Here is a 17,691-nt window from a genome sequence, read left to right as displayed (position 1 = left end):
TTAAACTTAAAACCATGAAGAGTAGAGTCCATGATAGGCCGTCAATCAACAAGGGCCAGCATAGTAAAGAGAGGGGGGCCGAACCGGAGAAATAAATAGTTTGACTTTGAGCAGCCTTGCATTTGCTTCTTTGAGCACATGGATGAATTTGATTTGATCGAAGTCTGTGTAATTCTTTGATGTCTTGAAGGCTGAATTCACCCTTACATGGAGTCTCCAGTTTATTCAAATTAAGAAGCTTAATGATTCTGGAATTATCTCATTCGATTATTGTTGAAGCTTTAGCGGTAAAGAAAGCTTTAATACATTTCCAAGATCAAAATTGCAAACCTAGTTTATTTAATATCATAACTATCCTAAGAAACATATCCAAAATACCCTGAAGAGCTTCGAAATCCCTAATTAGCCAATGCATTTTGCGAAGAAGTATTAACCCCAATTCCTCTGGCAATGAAGAAGGCGGCATCACATGATAAGTGCTATGCTATACCAGGTTAATGTTGAAGCCCTTTCGGAGTTGGTCCCATTAAGTTATGAAAATCATCGTTGTCAAAGCAACAAGGCAAAACGGGATAATAGAGAACAGCGAAAACCAAGGCAATAAGGCAACACTAGGTAACCCAATCAACGGTCAAGACACCTAGGAGACGCCTTAACAACCATATGAAAATATACACTGCTGAAAAATAAATAGAGATGGCAATTGAATGACTAGGTTTGGGATGCCCCAAGTAGGTTTAAGAGGGAAGCAATTAGTTGTGGAACAAGAATTCAAGGGATCTCATTCATAGTCCAGATCAGGCCCACACCTTGACTTGGAACCCTTGTACCCAGAAGAGAAGATGAGACTAGCACGAGGGCACATTACTGATGTGAAAAGGTTGTGCAGAAGCATGCTTTTTTAAGCCAGTGGACCAGCCAATCTATAGAAAGTGCTGAATGCTGGGGTTCCTCTCTCTTTCTCCCTAACTAGCCTGTTTTGTTAGTCAAGTACCAAATGTTAGTAGACAGCCATTAACTTGATGTGCTTCCACGAAAAATATTGGTGATACATGGAATTATTCTCTTGCTAAAGCATTAAATACAAGGGACCTTGACATATTTACAGACAAAAAGGCTAATACCTCTAGGGCTAAGGATCCTCTTCAGTTACTAGAATCACTGAAGAGATTGGGGAATTTTTTTTCCTCTTCCACCCCTCCCCCCCTCTTCTTTGAAGGTCGGTGTGGGTGGATGTTGCGTACAGGCATGACATCTGAGACACGGAAGACAAATTTCAGATTATGGGTTTCCCATGCTGGTCACAAAAGGAACAAGCCTTCTGTAATCCCTCCTCCGCCCAAGTGCACAAGAGTCGAGCACCCGCCCAAGTATCAAACGTGTACTCCGCAAAGCTATCTCTCGTGGAGATGGACCTGAATCTGTTGCACCACTCTGAGCAGCTGATGTCAGGCTGGATCCAAACCCTGAGCCCATGGAGTACTGGATAGGTCCACTTCTGGCCTTGAATGAGCTTTGGGTAGCCAGCATTTTCTCCTCAGCACCACCAAATCCATTCTCAGAGAAACCTGCCTCATGGGGATGAGACCCCATCAAGGAGCTACAGCTTTGTAAAAGTGCCTCCAACACACCCAGTGCTTCCCAAAAGAGAGTGCTTTCCACTAGTTGTGATACAATTGCATACACATGGGGACTCTGGGCAGCATCCATGGTAGTATGCTGGAGCAATGCCTTGAGAATGAGCAGAATCACACGCTGATATTCTACTGGCCCCTTCTCCAGGAGCCTTAACAGGTGTCCAAAGGCCAGTGCTGAGTGCTTCGGAAACCATTCAGCAGACAAAAGTGGCGATACACAAGCAAGTAGGTTATCAGTGGTCTTAATCTTGCCTTCAGCATAAGCCATGAATACAGTTGCAAGCTCATCCAATGATTTTGCTCGACACCAAACTGCTAAATTTGCAGCAACAGAACAAGCCTTCTGATACTGATGTTGTAGCGGCGAAGTGGGTGTGTCCTTGGTAAGCTGCAGGCAGATCCAGGGAAGCAAACCTGTGATGTGCATTAGCAGTCGTGTCTCGCCATCCCCAAATATAGAGTCACATGAGTGCACTGTGATCCTAGAAAGCACCTCAATTGAGGACCCATGGCTCACAGTTGACATAAGCCCCTTGAGGACAAGTGGTTGCACCCCTTCAAAGGTTGGAACTTTCCCAGCTGGTGGTTGCTCGAAGCCAATCCTTGATTCCACCTGTCGAAGGTCAGATGATCCACAGCCAAATGTATCAAGCTCATCCCTGGGCATGCTTGAGAGAAGCACATTTTCTGTTGTGCTGTCCCGGAATGATAACCGGTCAATCACACGGGCAAAAAGCTCTAAGACTTGGCAGTATACATGCACAAAATCAGTGTGCATCATAGCTACACACCCCCAGAACAGCTGGGGATAGAGAATTACTTTCTCTGGTTCCATATTCTCCACCATCACTTGCAGAGTTAACAGAATCTCCATAATGAAGCCCAGAACTGATGGCACAGGGTTCCCAAGGCACCTGTGAAGGCACCTGAGTAAGGACACACAATTATCACTTGTGACCCTGGGTCGCAGTGCACGATAGATCTGATGTGAACGGCATGCAAGGTGCCTGGATGTGCACTCCATGGCCCACTTGAGAGCCTCTGCCCCCCACGTCTCCCGGAGATCTCCTTGGAAGAAAATAGCATCAACCATGCTCTGCACAAGGGCAGACAGGAGAGCTGCACTTGGGAGTTCAGTTCGAACTACTGTAGGATCCTCATTCTCCCACATCATACTCCCACGCTTTGATTGCACATACTTGATCAGGCTTACAACCTGCTGTTTGTTCTCTCCATCACTGCTCTCAACCTCATACAATTCCAGGTGCCTACCCGCAAGTGAGTACAGCAGATTAACAAGCAATTGCTGGCAATGCTCTAGAACAATGTCTTCTGAACTATCCATTGACACAAACGTGACATGAAAGAGCAGAGGCAGGTGCTCACGGAAATCTTCATCATTCTCATAAGCAATTTCTGCAAGTAGAATCAACGCAATATCTGCATGGGTTAACGAGTGCTGCTGGTGCCCCTGCAATGCTGATTGGAGCTCTCCAGCATTGACCCCATGCACCACATTGCCAGAATGCAATGCATCTTCACCAGAATTTGGTGTGTCTATGAGGTAGTCACCACTGTCCCGAGACACATGTCGGCTGCGCAAGCTCCCTGTCGAGGTTCGAACCCCCATTAAAGGCCCTGACATGTTAACCAATGCTGGAAGGAGCTGCCCAGACCTCCCAGCAGCAACAGGAACTACATTCATTTCTGGAGCCATTGAACTCAGAGGCCCTGATATGCTTCGGCCTGTTAAACCTACGGTCCGCCAGCTCAGGCTCCCACTTGTGTTCCTAAGAGGACCATCCAGAGAACCCCGCACAAGCAGGGGAGACATGTGTGGTTGGCTGTCCACAACAGAAGCAGTTTGAGTTGGTGTAGGCCCCTGAGAGAACTCCAATATGAAGTTTCCACCAGCATCAGCCTTTGGTCTAAATGGCTCCACACTCTCTTCCAGCATCCGCTGTGCCAACTGGTAAACCAAGTGATCAATTGTGCGCTGGGGGCATATTCTTGCAAGGTATAAACTTACACGTTTGGCAACCGAGAAGTAGGTTGCAAATGCCCCACTAATTTCAGCAGAAGCATTCGAATCACAATCTTCAATCCCTTTAGTAATCAAAAAATCAAGGACGGGGCTAATGTTCTTGGGTTTGCTAGCAATTGTACTCCAAAGCTTCTCAATTTCATCAGGGAACTGGTCCCCATGCCTCCATGTCACATAATAAAGACTTTTTAATAATCTTTCACTCCATCCTGAATCCTTAAGCTTCCAGAAGTTGAGGTTCTCGATCCATGGAGCCATGCATGTAAGGACTTGATGCTGAGCAATTATGTCTACTGCATCGAGTTGCCGCTGCATTATCTCCTCACACAGAAGTTGACTCATTTCAGGATGATCTTTGGCAAGTTTACATGACAGTTTGTATTGAAACTGTTGGTAGGAGTCAGGAAGGTTACCAACAACAGCAGCTCGATAGCGTCCTGAACCCTCAGTGCCCTCCTCAGCCCATTCACGGACTGAAAGTGTCTCAAGCATTTGAAGAGCATCATCCCGTATTTGCCTTGATGGGTCAACCACCTTGTAAAGTATCAAGCTCAAGAGTCTTTGGATCTCACATTTTGGAATTTCTTGACGCATGTAGACTTCAGCAAGCACGCTGAAGTAACCATCAGCTATTGCGGCATCTGAATAGTAACACTGAAGAAGAGATTGCAAAAAATTAGCTTTTCTTACATATCACTCTACAACTATTGTTAAAAGACGAGGGATATTTAACCATGATAAAGAGTGAAGGCAGGGAAGAAATGAGAATGAAATATAGTAACTAGCAGGTGACAAATTATGATGCTACTGGTGCCTCACACCTTTATACAACTAATTAGGCAAATCAAATATTCTCTAATATTTTGGGAACTTTCCTGTGCAAAACATTGTTAATCAAGTCATCAAGTGAATAGCTCATAATGCAAAGTGCAAACAACTGGAACACTACCAGCTGAGATGTGAGAACCACTGCAGTCTGCAACTGATGAGAAGGAAATTACCTGGTCAATACAAGCAGGAAACAAATCCAAATTTGTCTGGAGAAGGTTCTTCAGTGCTGTTTTAGCTAGGGAAACACGTAAGTGAGCACTCTTATACCGATCACGTCCACCAGCAGTACGCCCTCCTTCTCCTGTATGTTTCGAATAAGATGGAGTCCTTGGATCAGCAGGTGAATAGCCAAAAGGTGCCCTGGATGCTGGCTCAAGGAACAGACTGTTAATCCAAGAAATTACCCGGCCACTCATCTTCCTTGCATTATCATCAAAACAAGGTCCATATAACAGTGAAGCCATGGCATTCATGGAGGCCCACTGAATTGCCTCAATTTGCTCATTCATTTCTTTATCAAATGAAATTTTGTCAACAGAATCCTTTGAGCGGATGTGCTGAGATGACTTGTAACGTTCAATTTCACGACGGTACTCACTCACACCATCCTGACCCCACATACTTCCAGTGTCATCACACCAAGACAGGAGAAGATCAAATAGTCGCTTTCGGCTTCTGATATCAAATTTCTCTGATTTTGAGTCCACAAATTCAGGGGCCAGTGATCTTAGAACAGATGCTAAAGCAAAGCGGAGAGGTTGCACTTCTTGAAAGCTCTCAGTTGGTGCTGTTACAATCTGCCTGGTAGTATCTTCAATAAACTTCAAATAGTGAAGACGGAAAACAGGCTTTCGGACAAGTGTTCCTGGCCAAATATTCTCAGCGACAGTACGATATATATTTGCAATGTGAACACGGAGTTCCTCCCGACGGGCTTTCTGACTCTGCGTCGATATTGATATCAAATGTCATTAAAGCTGGGAGCCAAAGCAAAAAATATGGCACACACACATGAACACCTCCTAGGTTCACATCATAGTTGGCAATTCCATACATAGATGAAAAAAAGATAAATATGGCAAAGTTTGTGAATAATGAGATTTTAGAAAGCAGAGTAAGCTTGATGATGCACTCAAGCATATGCAAAATTTTTACCACATAGATTGGCATGATACAGTAAAGCAAATTTTATGTAGAATGCACCAAATGCCAAAATTTTCTTTTCCTTAATAACTTGGGCAAGCTTTTAAAGATGCATACAATATGTTACATATACAGACATTAAGGGCATTACCTAACAACTGTGCACACACAAAAAGTTCCCCTGATTTAAACAATACATTAATAATTTAAGGCCAATGGAGCCATGAGTGGAAGGAAGAGACAATTTATAAATAGCACTTAGATAACAACTATAATTTTATATAGGCAGCGGACAACCCTATATGAGATCTCTTAAGAGGAATTACAGCCATTTTGGGGGATTTAGCACTTCCTATACCTTCCATTTTGGTTTTCCTTCAGACTCCAGCGAAACCTCCTCAACAAAAGTCGCGAGCTCACCAAACATGAATTCACAAACTCCCAGATGTGAGTGCCCAAGAGCCATGGTTGCTGCATGCTACAACAGGAACAGGAAAAGGAACCAATCATCAATTACACATCTTTAAAATAAAAAAATAAAAACCTTAGGGTCAACTTATTCATTGGTTTAAGTATTTCCGTGTCATTCAGAATCCTAGCCTCTTAAAACTACTCATGATTTCGTCTCACTTGCAACTTTAGAACGTGAAAAACATTTGGGTAGACATTTAGTTTCAGTTTATAAATCTATACAGAGAATGAGACATTTATCTGATGACAATTTATCCTCTCCACTTCTCCAGCCAACCTCCTCCTGTCCCCTCCCACCCACCCCCACAACCCCCCCCCCCAAAAAAAAAAAAAAAAACCAAACCCAACCAAGAAAAAGTAATGTTAGGTTGGTTTGGCTCCAAAGGTGCATTAAGCAGGCTCCCACATGTGCAGGTCAAGTTCTGGAAACAAACTCTCTAGGAATGGGGGTGAACTGAATACATTTGACCCACCCAGACCCTGCTAAACGTGGGAGCCTAGTGAATTGAGCCACAGTTGCTGTATGCTACAAAAGGAACAGGAAAGGGAACCAATCATCAATTACATATTGAAGAACTTGGTTTTTTGGACAAATTACTCATTAGTTTTAAGTATTTCCACATCATTCAGACAAATAGCCCCCCTGAACTACTGATGGTATTATCCCATCTGAAACTTTAGAATAATTTCTACCATTTGGGTAGACATTTAGTTTCAGTTTATAAAATCTATATAGAGAATTAGATGTCCAACTATTAATCATTTGAGTATCCGCTCCAGCAAATCACCTCCCCTTCTCCCCTTACCCCCCCCCCCCACAAAAGAAAAGCCCGTCCAAAAACAATAATAATGATAATAAATAAATAAAACCCTATGTTAGATAAGTTTGCTTTCAACGGTGTGTTATGCAGGCTCCCATGTGTGCAGGTCATGGTCGGGGTGTTGGTAAGTGCATCTAGTTGAATGTTTGGTCATGAATTCAAGTTCTGGAAAAATCCTCTCTAGAAAGAGTGGTAACGTTGTATACATCTGATCCACCCAGACCATGCTAAATGTTGGAGCCTTGTGAACTGGGACATAGAAGCTCCTATGAGGCCAAAACAAGTAATATTGCCAAGCATTTATATACTACTAATTTTGGTAACAGAAAATTAAAATCCTCCACTGCAATCAGGCTATTCAAGAGTCATAATGAAAAAAAGTGTTAAACTTAAAAGGAATAGAAACATAAAAGGTACCAAATTGTCTATGAAAAACCCAGAAGTATTGAAGGATAATTGATTATCAACATGCAACAAGTCTCCTCTCCTACTATACATCATTGATTGTGTGGTAGATCAGTATTAAACAAGGATAATTTTGGTTTCTTTTCATTTAGACCGTATGTGGTTACTGTTCACATGGGCAGTACTCATGAACAATACCCACTATTATAATTTTGCTCTTCTATATACTATTATAGACAAAGAAGCTTGGTGATATCATTAATCATTCAAGCATTAAAACCTATTTGTTCTGTTAATGATAGGTTCTCACAGCTACTTTAAAATTTAAACTGAAAACAAATAGCTGTTTCCAAGCAATGGCTTAATTACATGTTATGAGAGTCTTTAATAGCTCATTAATAAAAGAAAAAATTGGCATTGGTACAGAAGTATTTGGCATCTAAACTGCATCCACTTTACGCAATTCACAAAGGAAAGCAAATCAAGAGTGAGAAAAAGAAGCGGAAAAAAAAGTTAGATATGATGCTTAAAGCCTTAATCAACAAGAATAGTTTCAAGCCTCAATATGCACCATTATCCACAAACCTCTAGAAAGTCAATACTTCAAACGTACTCCCACAAAGTTCAAAGGATGCATGGCATTCGTGATGTACAAACTTATATTGCAATTTTGAAGGTGCCAGTTAGTGCAGCAGGTGAGGACAGTGGCCGTCACCCTGTCTTGTGATCAAATATCACTTTCACCTTGAGAGGGAGGGGTTAAAGAGGTCTTGGGTGGAAAGTATAAAAAAAATGGAAATATTTGCACTTCCAAGAAATGATCAAAAACTTCAGAAAAAGTGAAACTGTCAAACCAGGGGTATTCAAATAACTACATGACAGCAAGGCAGCATACGTGGCGCATACTGAATTGCCAGCCATGGTTTCACCATAAAATAGCCCAAAATTTTATCCAGATAACTGCAATCATTTGCTGCACAACCGTTAATGCAACCACAAAGGATGTTCTGACTGCTCTAAGATATCTGGTATAGTTGCACTAGAACATTTAATAACCAGACTCCTTTTGAGCATGAGGAAATCTGCCTTCCTTTAGTGGCAGGTGTATGCACATACAGCAAACATGTCATAGTTCTCAAGGCATCTCCTAGGCACTTCTACATCACTTTGCTAGTATCACAATGGTCACTAGGCAATACCTAGTCGCCTTGGTTGTTATTCCCTGCGCTTCCCTCCCCCCACCCCCACCCCCAAAAAAAAAAAAAAAAAAAAGAAGAAAGGGGAGAAAAAAACCTTGGTTGGTCCAGATGGTATTATATGTTAAGGCCGAGCATATATTCAGAGCCTCAACATAAAATGCAGGGTCATGAGTCATCACTATATTACTTGAAAAGAAGGATACATCAATGATTCCTGAGGAAAAAACAACCTGTTAGAACTTACCACGTGTGCTTCAGATCCAGATTTTAGTGATGGGAAAATAAGATGATTGAGATCTCTAGTTGCTGTTAAGCTGCCAACCTCTCTACTATCAGGTGGACAAGAACATGCAAACATTGCATACATGAGCCACTGATCCAACTTATTTTCAGAATCCTGTGATTGATAAGCCTTTCCACCCAACTCTATAGGTGTTATATGAGCTAACCGTTGCAAAACTTCCAACCTGAAAATTTGAAAACAAGGTAAGTTTATTGTTCCAAATTGAACTAAACAGGACATATTCAGTAATGTAAATAAGTAAAACCATCAACTTCACATGTTAATGTCCACCACTCCCAAGAACCCACATTTTCATGATTTGTATATCTAATCGACACTAAGCAAGGAAAATACAGCAACAACGCAGTTAGCCTACTCCTGTTTAAGCCATAAGGAATCAGTCGATCATAATTATACCACTCTGTTACAGTCTGGTCACATCTTTTCAGCCTATTTGGTCCTCACAAACGTTATATTTATGAATATTCATGGTCTCCAAGTACCTAAGCAGTGGATTGTATTGTCAAAATACTATCATATACTGTGGTTTGGGATGTAGGAAGGAGAGGAATATTCAAGAGAGTTTGAGACATCTCCCCAGAACTTCTGCTGATTTTAGCAGCCATAATTGAGTGGGGTTTGGCTTCCAAAGAAGTTGTTCACACAGAAACTGTTCATCTTCAGGGTGAAATATGTTGCTCTCTGGTTGATTTATTTTTGTTATAAATGCACAGCAGAGATAGGTTTTTGGAGACTTGCAGTTCCTATTCAAGTTGTAATTACACCTCCTCTATGTGTGATGCGTATAACTGATGTTTTCCAGTTTGAAAATATAATAAGACTGACAGAAAATTTCGTACTTTGCTTCCTGCACTGAATTTGGGCAAAGTTCACCAGCATATTTGACGAGCTCACTAAGACAGCGAGCCCATCTATTCTTATCAGTGTCTAGAATAGATTGGAGAGTCACATCAGGTGGAACTGCATCTGACTCTCGTCTTAAATCATATGGGCGGCCAGAATCCCAATAGCAGCTCTGCACAATGTCATCCTGTAAAATTCAGAGGAACAAGTTTCAGGTTCACACCTGGTAATCCATGCTGCTAATGATAATCCTGTAAAGAGAAAAGATACTATTTCTTTTCTTGGGGGAGAGGGAAAGAGTACCATAAGGATATTAACCCACCCCATTTTCTTCTAGAACATCAATTATAAATATTGGTTCTACATCATACTTCAGTCTATGATCAGACAGGTCATTCAGGGAGACATCTCTTATATCATTTCTTAGAGCCCGAACACAGCGCAGTAACTCCATAGCTGTATGCCTGATCTGAACATCCACCGAACTAAGAAAAATTAGACCAACTGCATCTATCTCTGAGGCACGAAACTCAATGGCTTCCATTGAATGATGGGAAGTAGATAACTTGTGAAGTTTCTCATTGCCATTGCCCACGGACTTTGAATCCTGAGCATCACTTTGTAGTGTCTCATCAGACAAACAAGCCCTCCAGAAACGCATCAGTTCCACAAGGCGTCCTAATGATGTCTGAATGAGGAGAGGAAACTCATCAGGAAGCCGTAGAATGAAGTTGGCCATCCCTCTCATTACTGCAAAACGACGATGGGGAAGGTCCCTGACAATACGATTCAGCACCTGAACCGCTTCTTCTCGGACACCAGGGTCTATACTAATGCCATGTTGAGGAATTATTTCTGTTATTTTGTCAGTTCGACCTACTTCTTCGATGAGGTATGGTATGCACTTCAACACTGACCGGAACAGATAACCTTGAGATTTTTCCTTTGTGACAGCATCTGAGAAGCACATGTTTTGTTTGGTAAAGATCATCATTCCAATAGGCAATTTCATGAATTTAAAATAGCTCTACACATTCGGAGGACACCGCTGGAAAATGAACAAAAAATAATAAAAATACAAATTTTAACAACATCAACAAACAGTAACAAGAACAAACTACATAATACCCTTTAAAAATTCAACATGGTTCTTCTGGATGTCAAGTTTAAGGAGACTATTTAATCAGTAAGTTGTAATATGGGCTCAAGTGTATTTTTGCCTTAGGGGTATTTCAATTCGTGTACATATTCTAGAATGTTCTCATCTCCTTATACACAAAAAGAGGCTGAAGAGGCTGAGATTATAATAACACAAGCCACTGTTCCTATTCTGCACAGTTAACAATGCAGTAAGAACGTCAAATAATGGTCAGTTGAGCTTTGAAATACTTAATTTTGGCTCATGGATGGTATTTATACACATTAAGCTTCTTGTTTTAGAGTTTATTGATGTGATGGGTCTAACGTATAAGCCCATAAAGTGGGGACAATGACAGTGTACGGGATTAGTGGTTAACTTCAGTATTTGAGTCAGTGTTTGAGTTAGATCAGGATACTCAGTAACTAGGTCAAATTATGTTTTGAGTTTATTTGCTTTTTTGGGTCTTTTTGAAGGACTAGATATCCTTTTATGATTTAAATTAGGAATTTTGGGTCAGTATATGTGGTATGCATCCCCCATAAATTAGATGATCACTTGATGAACTGGATTTTGAGATTTATTTATTGATGCTGAGGTGAGATACAATGGCATAGTATTCCTCCTCCCTCTATTATGTGTCTTCTTCTTCTTCTTAATAGAATTTCTAAAAAGGCCGAACTCAGTGCCGAAGGCTTTTGCACAAGCAAAGTCACGAGGAGCAATTTTCATATGCAACCCTCACCCAGCAATATTTTGTTGGGAGGCAATTTCCATGCCTTGACCTCAGGCTACAACTATGGTCCACCAACCATTGCGCCAAGGTCCACCCCTTGTTAATTAAATTTCTAACCTTCTAAATTCCCCAACAAACCCCCGAACAAACCCAAATTTCCTTCCTTTGTTTCCATTTTCATACTCCCCGAACAAACCCAAATTTCCAACTTAGACGTACACCTATTTAACAATTTCAACAATCCCAAATTACAACTTTGAATATCCCCTTAATTTTTGTAAATTGGAACCACGATGTTCTTCCTTCATTCATCTAGTATTTTCCTTGTAATCATAATCTTATTAAAAAACTAGGTCAACCAAGCTAGCCCATAGGTTCCTAAGCTCTTTCGTACTTCTATTGGGATTTCAATAGGACCTTGTGCATTGCCTACTTTCACCCTCCTTAGAGCTTCCTTTACTTCAAACATCAAAATTCTCTGTATATATGTCTGAAAGTTGGTGCCATGGTAAATGGTGTAATTGTGAATTACAAAGACCTGAAGTATGCTCGTTTAGTAGACTAGAGAAATAGGTCTCCCATATCTTCTTAATGTCCTTAGCATGCACAAGTACCTTACCATCTTCACTTTTAGTATATCTAATATGGTCAAGATCTCTACTCTTCCTGACTCTAATTTTAGCTATCTTATATGTAGATTTTTCCCCTTCATTGAGCCCAACTTATTATATAAATCTTCATTCTTCTTCTCTCTTACTTTTCCCACAATTTTCTTCGCTTCATTTCTAGCCAACTTATATCTTTCAGATCCTCTATATCCTTTGTCATTTTCCATGTCTTAAAACTAGCTTTCTTATTCTTAATGGCCGCTTGAACCTCACCATTCCACCACCAAGTCTCTCAACAAAGAGGGGTATTCCTTTTGATTCACCTATAAAATCCTTAGCCACCTTCCTAATACGCGTAGCCATCTCATTCCACATTGCATTAGTGTCCCCCTCAAATTCCCACTTTCCCTGTTTGACTACTTCATTAGTAAAAAATCTCAAACAATCTCCTTCTAAGTTTCACCATCTTATCCTAGGATAATTAACCTTGCAACTTATGAGTTTGAAAAGTTAGGCACACATCCAAGACCACTAGTCTATGTTGTGGCCGTTAAGCTTTCTCTTGATATCACATTGCAATCCTTGCACAACAATCTATCAGACCTTCTAGTTAGGAGGAAATCTATTTGGCTTCCTTAATGTCCACTTTTGAAGGTAATTAAATGCTCCTCTCTCTTCTTAAAGTAAGTATTTACCATAGATAGATCAAAAGCAAAAGCAATAGCAAAATTCTTCCTCGCTCCAAACCATATCCTCCATGTACACTCTCACAGCCTCTTTGACAACTATAGGTTATTGAGATGTCACCCTAGTTCTAGATGGAATGCTCAGTCTATATTCCCCTTCCACTTCTCCATTCTCTAAATTTATTAAATCAACAAGGTTAGTAACTTTTTGTTTCACTTTTAAGATAGACAACTAGCACCCTAGAGACATTCTTCTCCACTCTCACGTCCAAAGCTGTCCATAGCAGTGGACTTCACAGACATACCCTGGTCTATGAATTCTTGACCTTAATGGCTGGAACCCTCTTTCCTCTCAGCACCTGGCTGCACTTTTGATTTTAACCATTTCTACGGGCAGCACAGGACCTCCGTTGCTCCCCCAAACCCTACAGCCCCTAATACCATCAAGGGTATTTTGATCATTTTAACATTTTTTGTTGAGTCCAAGTTAGGGTACATTTGGGTCCATCATATTAGTGGGAACCTAGATCTACTTTTATTTTTGAAATTGAGTGCTTAGTTTGCAAGTTACTCAAGAGTCTTGATTAGAGTGTGATTCCTAGTTTCTAAAGGAGTCCACCAGGGTTGTCCTACTCCTTGAGAGAAATCTACATCTACTCTTAAGATCCAAATTGGAACTCTCTAGAGTAAGTTATGAAGGTTCCTTGCGTGAGTTAAAGTATTAAGAGTTTTAGTTAAACTTGGACTGCAAGTTAAGAGTCCAAGTTTGATTTCTTAGGTTGGGTCCTAGTCTAATTTCTTTCAGTAAGCTATAAATAAGCCTTCAAACCTTGTAAACAGCAGAATGATTTGATGAATAAAGTTTGATTGAATGTTGACGGCATCCAGGAGTCATGGTTTCCCCAGAGAGCACCTGCAGCAGCTTCTAAAAGAGTGAATTTTGCAAAAGGTTTTGAATTCCAGAAAGCTATTTCAACACCAAGTAAATACCAGCCCCCTCCTCTCCTTCCCAGCCCTATTCACCTTTCTTCTAGCCCTGCCGCAAGCTTCCCCCCACCACCACAACTTAGTTTCTGCAACTCCAACATCCCTCCCCCCATCACAGGCAACCCCAGCCCCTCTCCAACCCCTCCGGCAGCCCTAGGAACCTTCCCCTTTCATTACTAGTTAACCCCCTACCCTCCCCTAACCCTGAACAATAGTTACAGTCCCTCAGCCTTAAACTTTCTTCTTCTTTTCATACCTGCATCAGCTTAGGATTTTACAGAAAACTAAAAACCAGAATGATTCCCAACCCTAGAACACCTATGTCCTATAAACCCCAACCCAATCCCTTCACTCATCTGGGATTAGCTTCCCATACCCTTATTCACACCCAAACCCAACTCCCATCCCCACCCTTCATCAAAACCCTAAAAAATTCTGCAATCGTCATTCTTCTTCATTAGAAACCCTAACCCTAGAATCTTCAAATTCCTAAATCTCTTAACCATTCATCCAAAATTTAAACCCTTATTTAATTAGACTCATTCAACCCTAAGTGACACTCAACCTTAACCCTAGCTTGATACAAACCCCAGAAACCCTAATTCCTATCATACCCTAAACTTCAAACCCATAACTCATAAATTCAGATCTTAAACTGCAATTCAGCAGGTTTCAAGCCCTTGAACATGAAAACCTAAGCCTGGCCAAACCTACCCTAAACCTAACCTTACCTAGTATACCTAGAATCTACCCAAAACGCATCCACCAAAGGTGTTTGCAGCCTAGAAGACTGCTGATTCTCAAGGAAGAGGACTGGATTGAGCTTGATTCTAGGGCAATATTCAGTCATCTAAACCCTACATCCTGGTTCACATCAAGTTGCTTTGCAGAATTCTCTTCCTTCTATTCCCTGGCACAGCACTGGCTCTTGTGTCATCGTCACGTTTAGGTTCCAGCAAATGCATTCTCTGTTGGAATGCAACTGAAGACTCCAATCATCTCTTCTTTGCCTGCCCTCCTGCTGCCTCCATTTGGAAAGGAATGCTTGCAAAATGGTAGGCCCATCCTAGAAGCATCCTCCCCTTTTGAAGGGAATGGATATGGGTTGAAATGACGTTTGGAGGGTTCATCCACCAATGACCTGATTGAAAAGCTAGCCTTCTCTTCCACTGGAAATCACATTTGGATGGAGTGAAACATCAGGAAATGAACTTCCAACTTCAAACCTCTTTGTCAGATTTGGAATTCCATCTCCTTTGAAGTTAAATGGAAAATTTTCCTTTTTGCCAACTGTTTGTATTGATTCACCCAGGAAGAGGGACGTTCATGCTTCCTGAGGAGTTTCTCCCCTCCATTTATGCTTCCTGCCTCCTCTATTCAAGGTTGGACTCTTTGAGCTCCTTGTTTGTTTAATTATACAGTCACCCAAAACCCAAAAAATAAAAAAGTTCAAAAAAGAGAGCCTTTGGCTTATATCCAGTTATACCTCACATTTTGCTGCTGGAAAATCTTTATTTCTTGGTCAATACTGCTAAGGATCAAATTCAAGATCATTAAGTCCTAAGGATTTCTTATTTTTTCAGGTTTGTTTACCTAACATCCAACTTGCTCTTATGAAATTCATTTTCAATTTCTACATCAGATATCATTCTAATATTAATTCCAAGTTTCTGTAGTGTTGTGGCTTAATTTGACTCAAACTAGACCATTGATTATTACCCAAAAAAAAAACATACCATTGATTTTGATATTTTATGGGTAATAATCCAGATAAAACATTTATCCTGCTTTTGGACCATATCAGAACCATGAGCTATTATTGATTCTCTTTAAAATTTAAATGTGGTGGATCATTATGTGATGCAGGGCTTTGCATTTGACATTTGTCGCACTTCCCTCTCTGGGAACCTACGTCCCATCATTGTGATTCTAGTTTTCAATATGTGCAATCAGAATAGGTCACCAGTTGCTTGAATGAAAATCTTGGCAAGAAAATAGACATTATCCTATATCTCCATTTATCAGAACTAGAATTTGTTAGTTGTTTGTTTAATAATTTTCAGTCCATAGAAGATTTTAACGACCATATCATCACCTTCCATGGTTGACAAACTAGATATCAAGGAGAAAAAAATTACCTATAGTAGTCTTTGAAGAAGTAAGAAGAGCCTGACTATAGACTCTGTGGCACGACCTTAAGATTGACTCAATTTGAGACTTCACCTTTGGAATGTAGTGTCCAATATGACCTTCACGTGTAAAAATACAAAATATAAGTTAAGAACTTTGAATAAACAAAATAACATCAATAGTTTAAAAACACCTTGGTCCCCTCCCCCATTACCTCGGAAAACTTCCAGACCAGTTTGCTGGCTTGAAGGAGACAAGACAATGGCAAGCAAAGCACGTAGGCCAATGACTTTGGCTTCACTCGGACTATCCGGTTTCAACAATTCCAGGATCATATGGTTCATGGCAAAATCTAGGTTACTTTCTGCTATTGTAACACAAAACTCGACAAGCTTATCATGCTGTACATCCTGAGTTAGCATTCCTTTCCTCAAAAGTGTCAGCAATTGTGAGGTCACACTGTCTAGGTAGTCCCATACACGATCTCTGGGTTGGTAATCAGCATAAACGTTCAAGTAGAATCTTACAACTCGATGTAGGCAGTCCAAGGCCATGAAACGGTGATTCTTGTCCTGCATAAGATAATAATGAGATCATATGGAAACATAAAAGAAAAATTAAGATAAAGGAACTTGCTTTGATCCTTGCCCACTAGTAGCATAGAGAAATAAGAAAAATTAACAAGATTAAAGGTTTATATCAGCCACCATGGCTTGTCCCACCATGTTGTCACAAAAGGCATTCATTTAGCTTACCCGAAGATGCTTGTACAGATGTTCAAGGTGAGGCCCAAAGTTACTGTTAAATGATTGAGGATCACCAAGACAGAGAAGAAGTGTAACCAGAGGGTAGCCAACCTAGAAAAAACAAATATATACTCTAGCTGAGATGTTTAGAGTAATAAATGTCAACAGAAAATAACCAGGTAACAAAAACTAGTAGCAAAAGCAGCCCTTTATATAGTCAATGCTTCTACATCAGCAATCAGACTGAATGAACATAGTACGACTGGCTTGAGAGAACGCAAGATAAATCAAGTTTCAGGCTATCAGCAGTCCATCTATTCAAATATAAACAGGCTAGGGCAGATATCACCTGACTTTTTAGGTTACAGAGGATTAATACAGAATTGGGTGGGGGAGGAATATGTGAAAGCCACAAAACAAAATAAAAAAACATGTTCTCAAAAACAAGATGAAAAAACATGTTGTCACAAAGTGAATTATCATAAGACCATCTATGAATTATGAATGGATACCTAAGTAAGAAGGCATATTTTTCCAACAAGACAAATACCACTTAGAGGATATGTATATCATAATGAAGTTTAAAAGGTCGATTTCTTAAATGAGATGATAGAAATAAAGAACATCCAAAGAAGACGAGAAAATGTGCCGAAATAGCTTCAAACCCACTTGGTTGGGAAAGCTGCAGTTCTAAGAGGGCTAGAAAGCTCATCCATGGTGGGAGATCTCGCAAGATATCTTGCTTTTTCAAATAAGCGAGACGAGATGGAGATCGAGAGCAAAGAGTTGGGATATCTTGCTTGAGATCTCGCCATATCTCGCTGGAACTCTCAATTTTTGCCATTTTTTTGAGAATTTCAGCTGGATTTTCACTTGCAATTACTCTTAGCACATCTACAACATCGAAGGAAGATCAATCATTCTTTGTTTGTCTTATGAACTTGTTGGATTCTACTAGGAGT

The 17,691-nt window shown here is 40.5% G+C and overlaps 1 protein-coding gene across 2 annotated transcripts in view; it reads right to left on the bottom strand.

Moving 5' to 3' along the window:
• Positions 1-377: 377 nt before the first annotated feature.
• Positions 378-17,691, bottom strand: part of LOC149021722 (uncharacterized) — a 37,387-nt gene continuing 20,073 nt past the window's right edge. For both annotated transcript variants that reach the window (XM_089149918.1, XM_089149919.1), the window contains exons 10-18: positions 16,739-16,840; positions 16,198-16,555; positions 15,992-16,102; positions 10,021-10,655; positions 9,695-9,885; positions 8,796-9,018; positions 6,014-6,133; positions 4,683-5,456; positions 378-4,335 (exon numbers count right to left, since the gene is read on the bottom strand). In XM_089149918.1, coding sequence (XP_089006044.1) covers positions 1,282-4,335; positions 4,683-5,456; positions 6,014-6,133; positions 8,796-9,018; positions 9,695-9,885; positions 10,021-10,655; positions 15,992-16,102; positions 16,198-16,555; positions 16,739-16,840 — 5,568 coding nt within the window. In that variant the 3' untranslated portion in view covers positions 378-1,281. The remainder of the gene's footprint in view (positions 4,336-4,682; positions 5,457-6,013; positions 6,134-8,795; positions 9,019-9,694; positions 9,886-10,020; positions 10,656-15,991; positions 16,103-16,197; positions 16,556-16,738; positions 16,841-17,691) is intronic.

Source organism: Hakea prostrata, chromosome 3 (genome assembly GCF_041222555.1).
Source record: "Hakea prostrata isolate BN-2017 chromosome 3, UWA_Hpros_2, whole genome shotgun sequence".
NCBI lineage: Eukaryota > Viridiplantae > Streptophyta > Magnoliopsida > Proteales > Proteaceae > Hakea > Hakea prostrata.
Note: the sequence above shows the minus strand (reverse complement) of the source record. Positions and strands in the feature narration are given on the sequence as shown.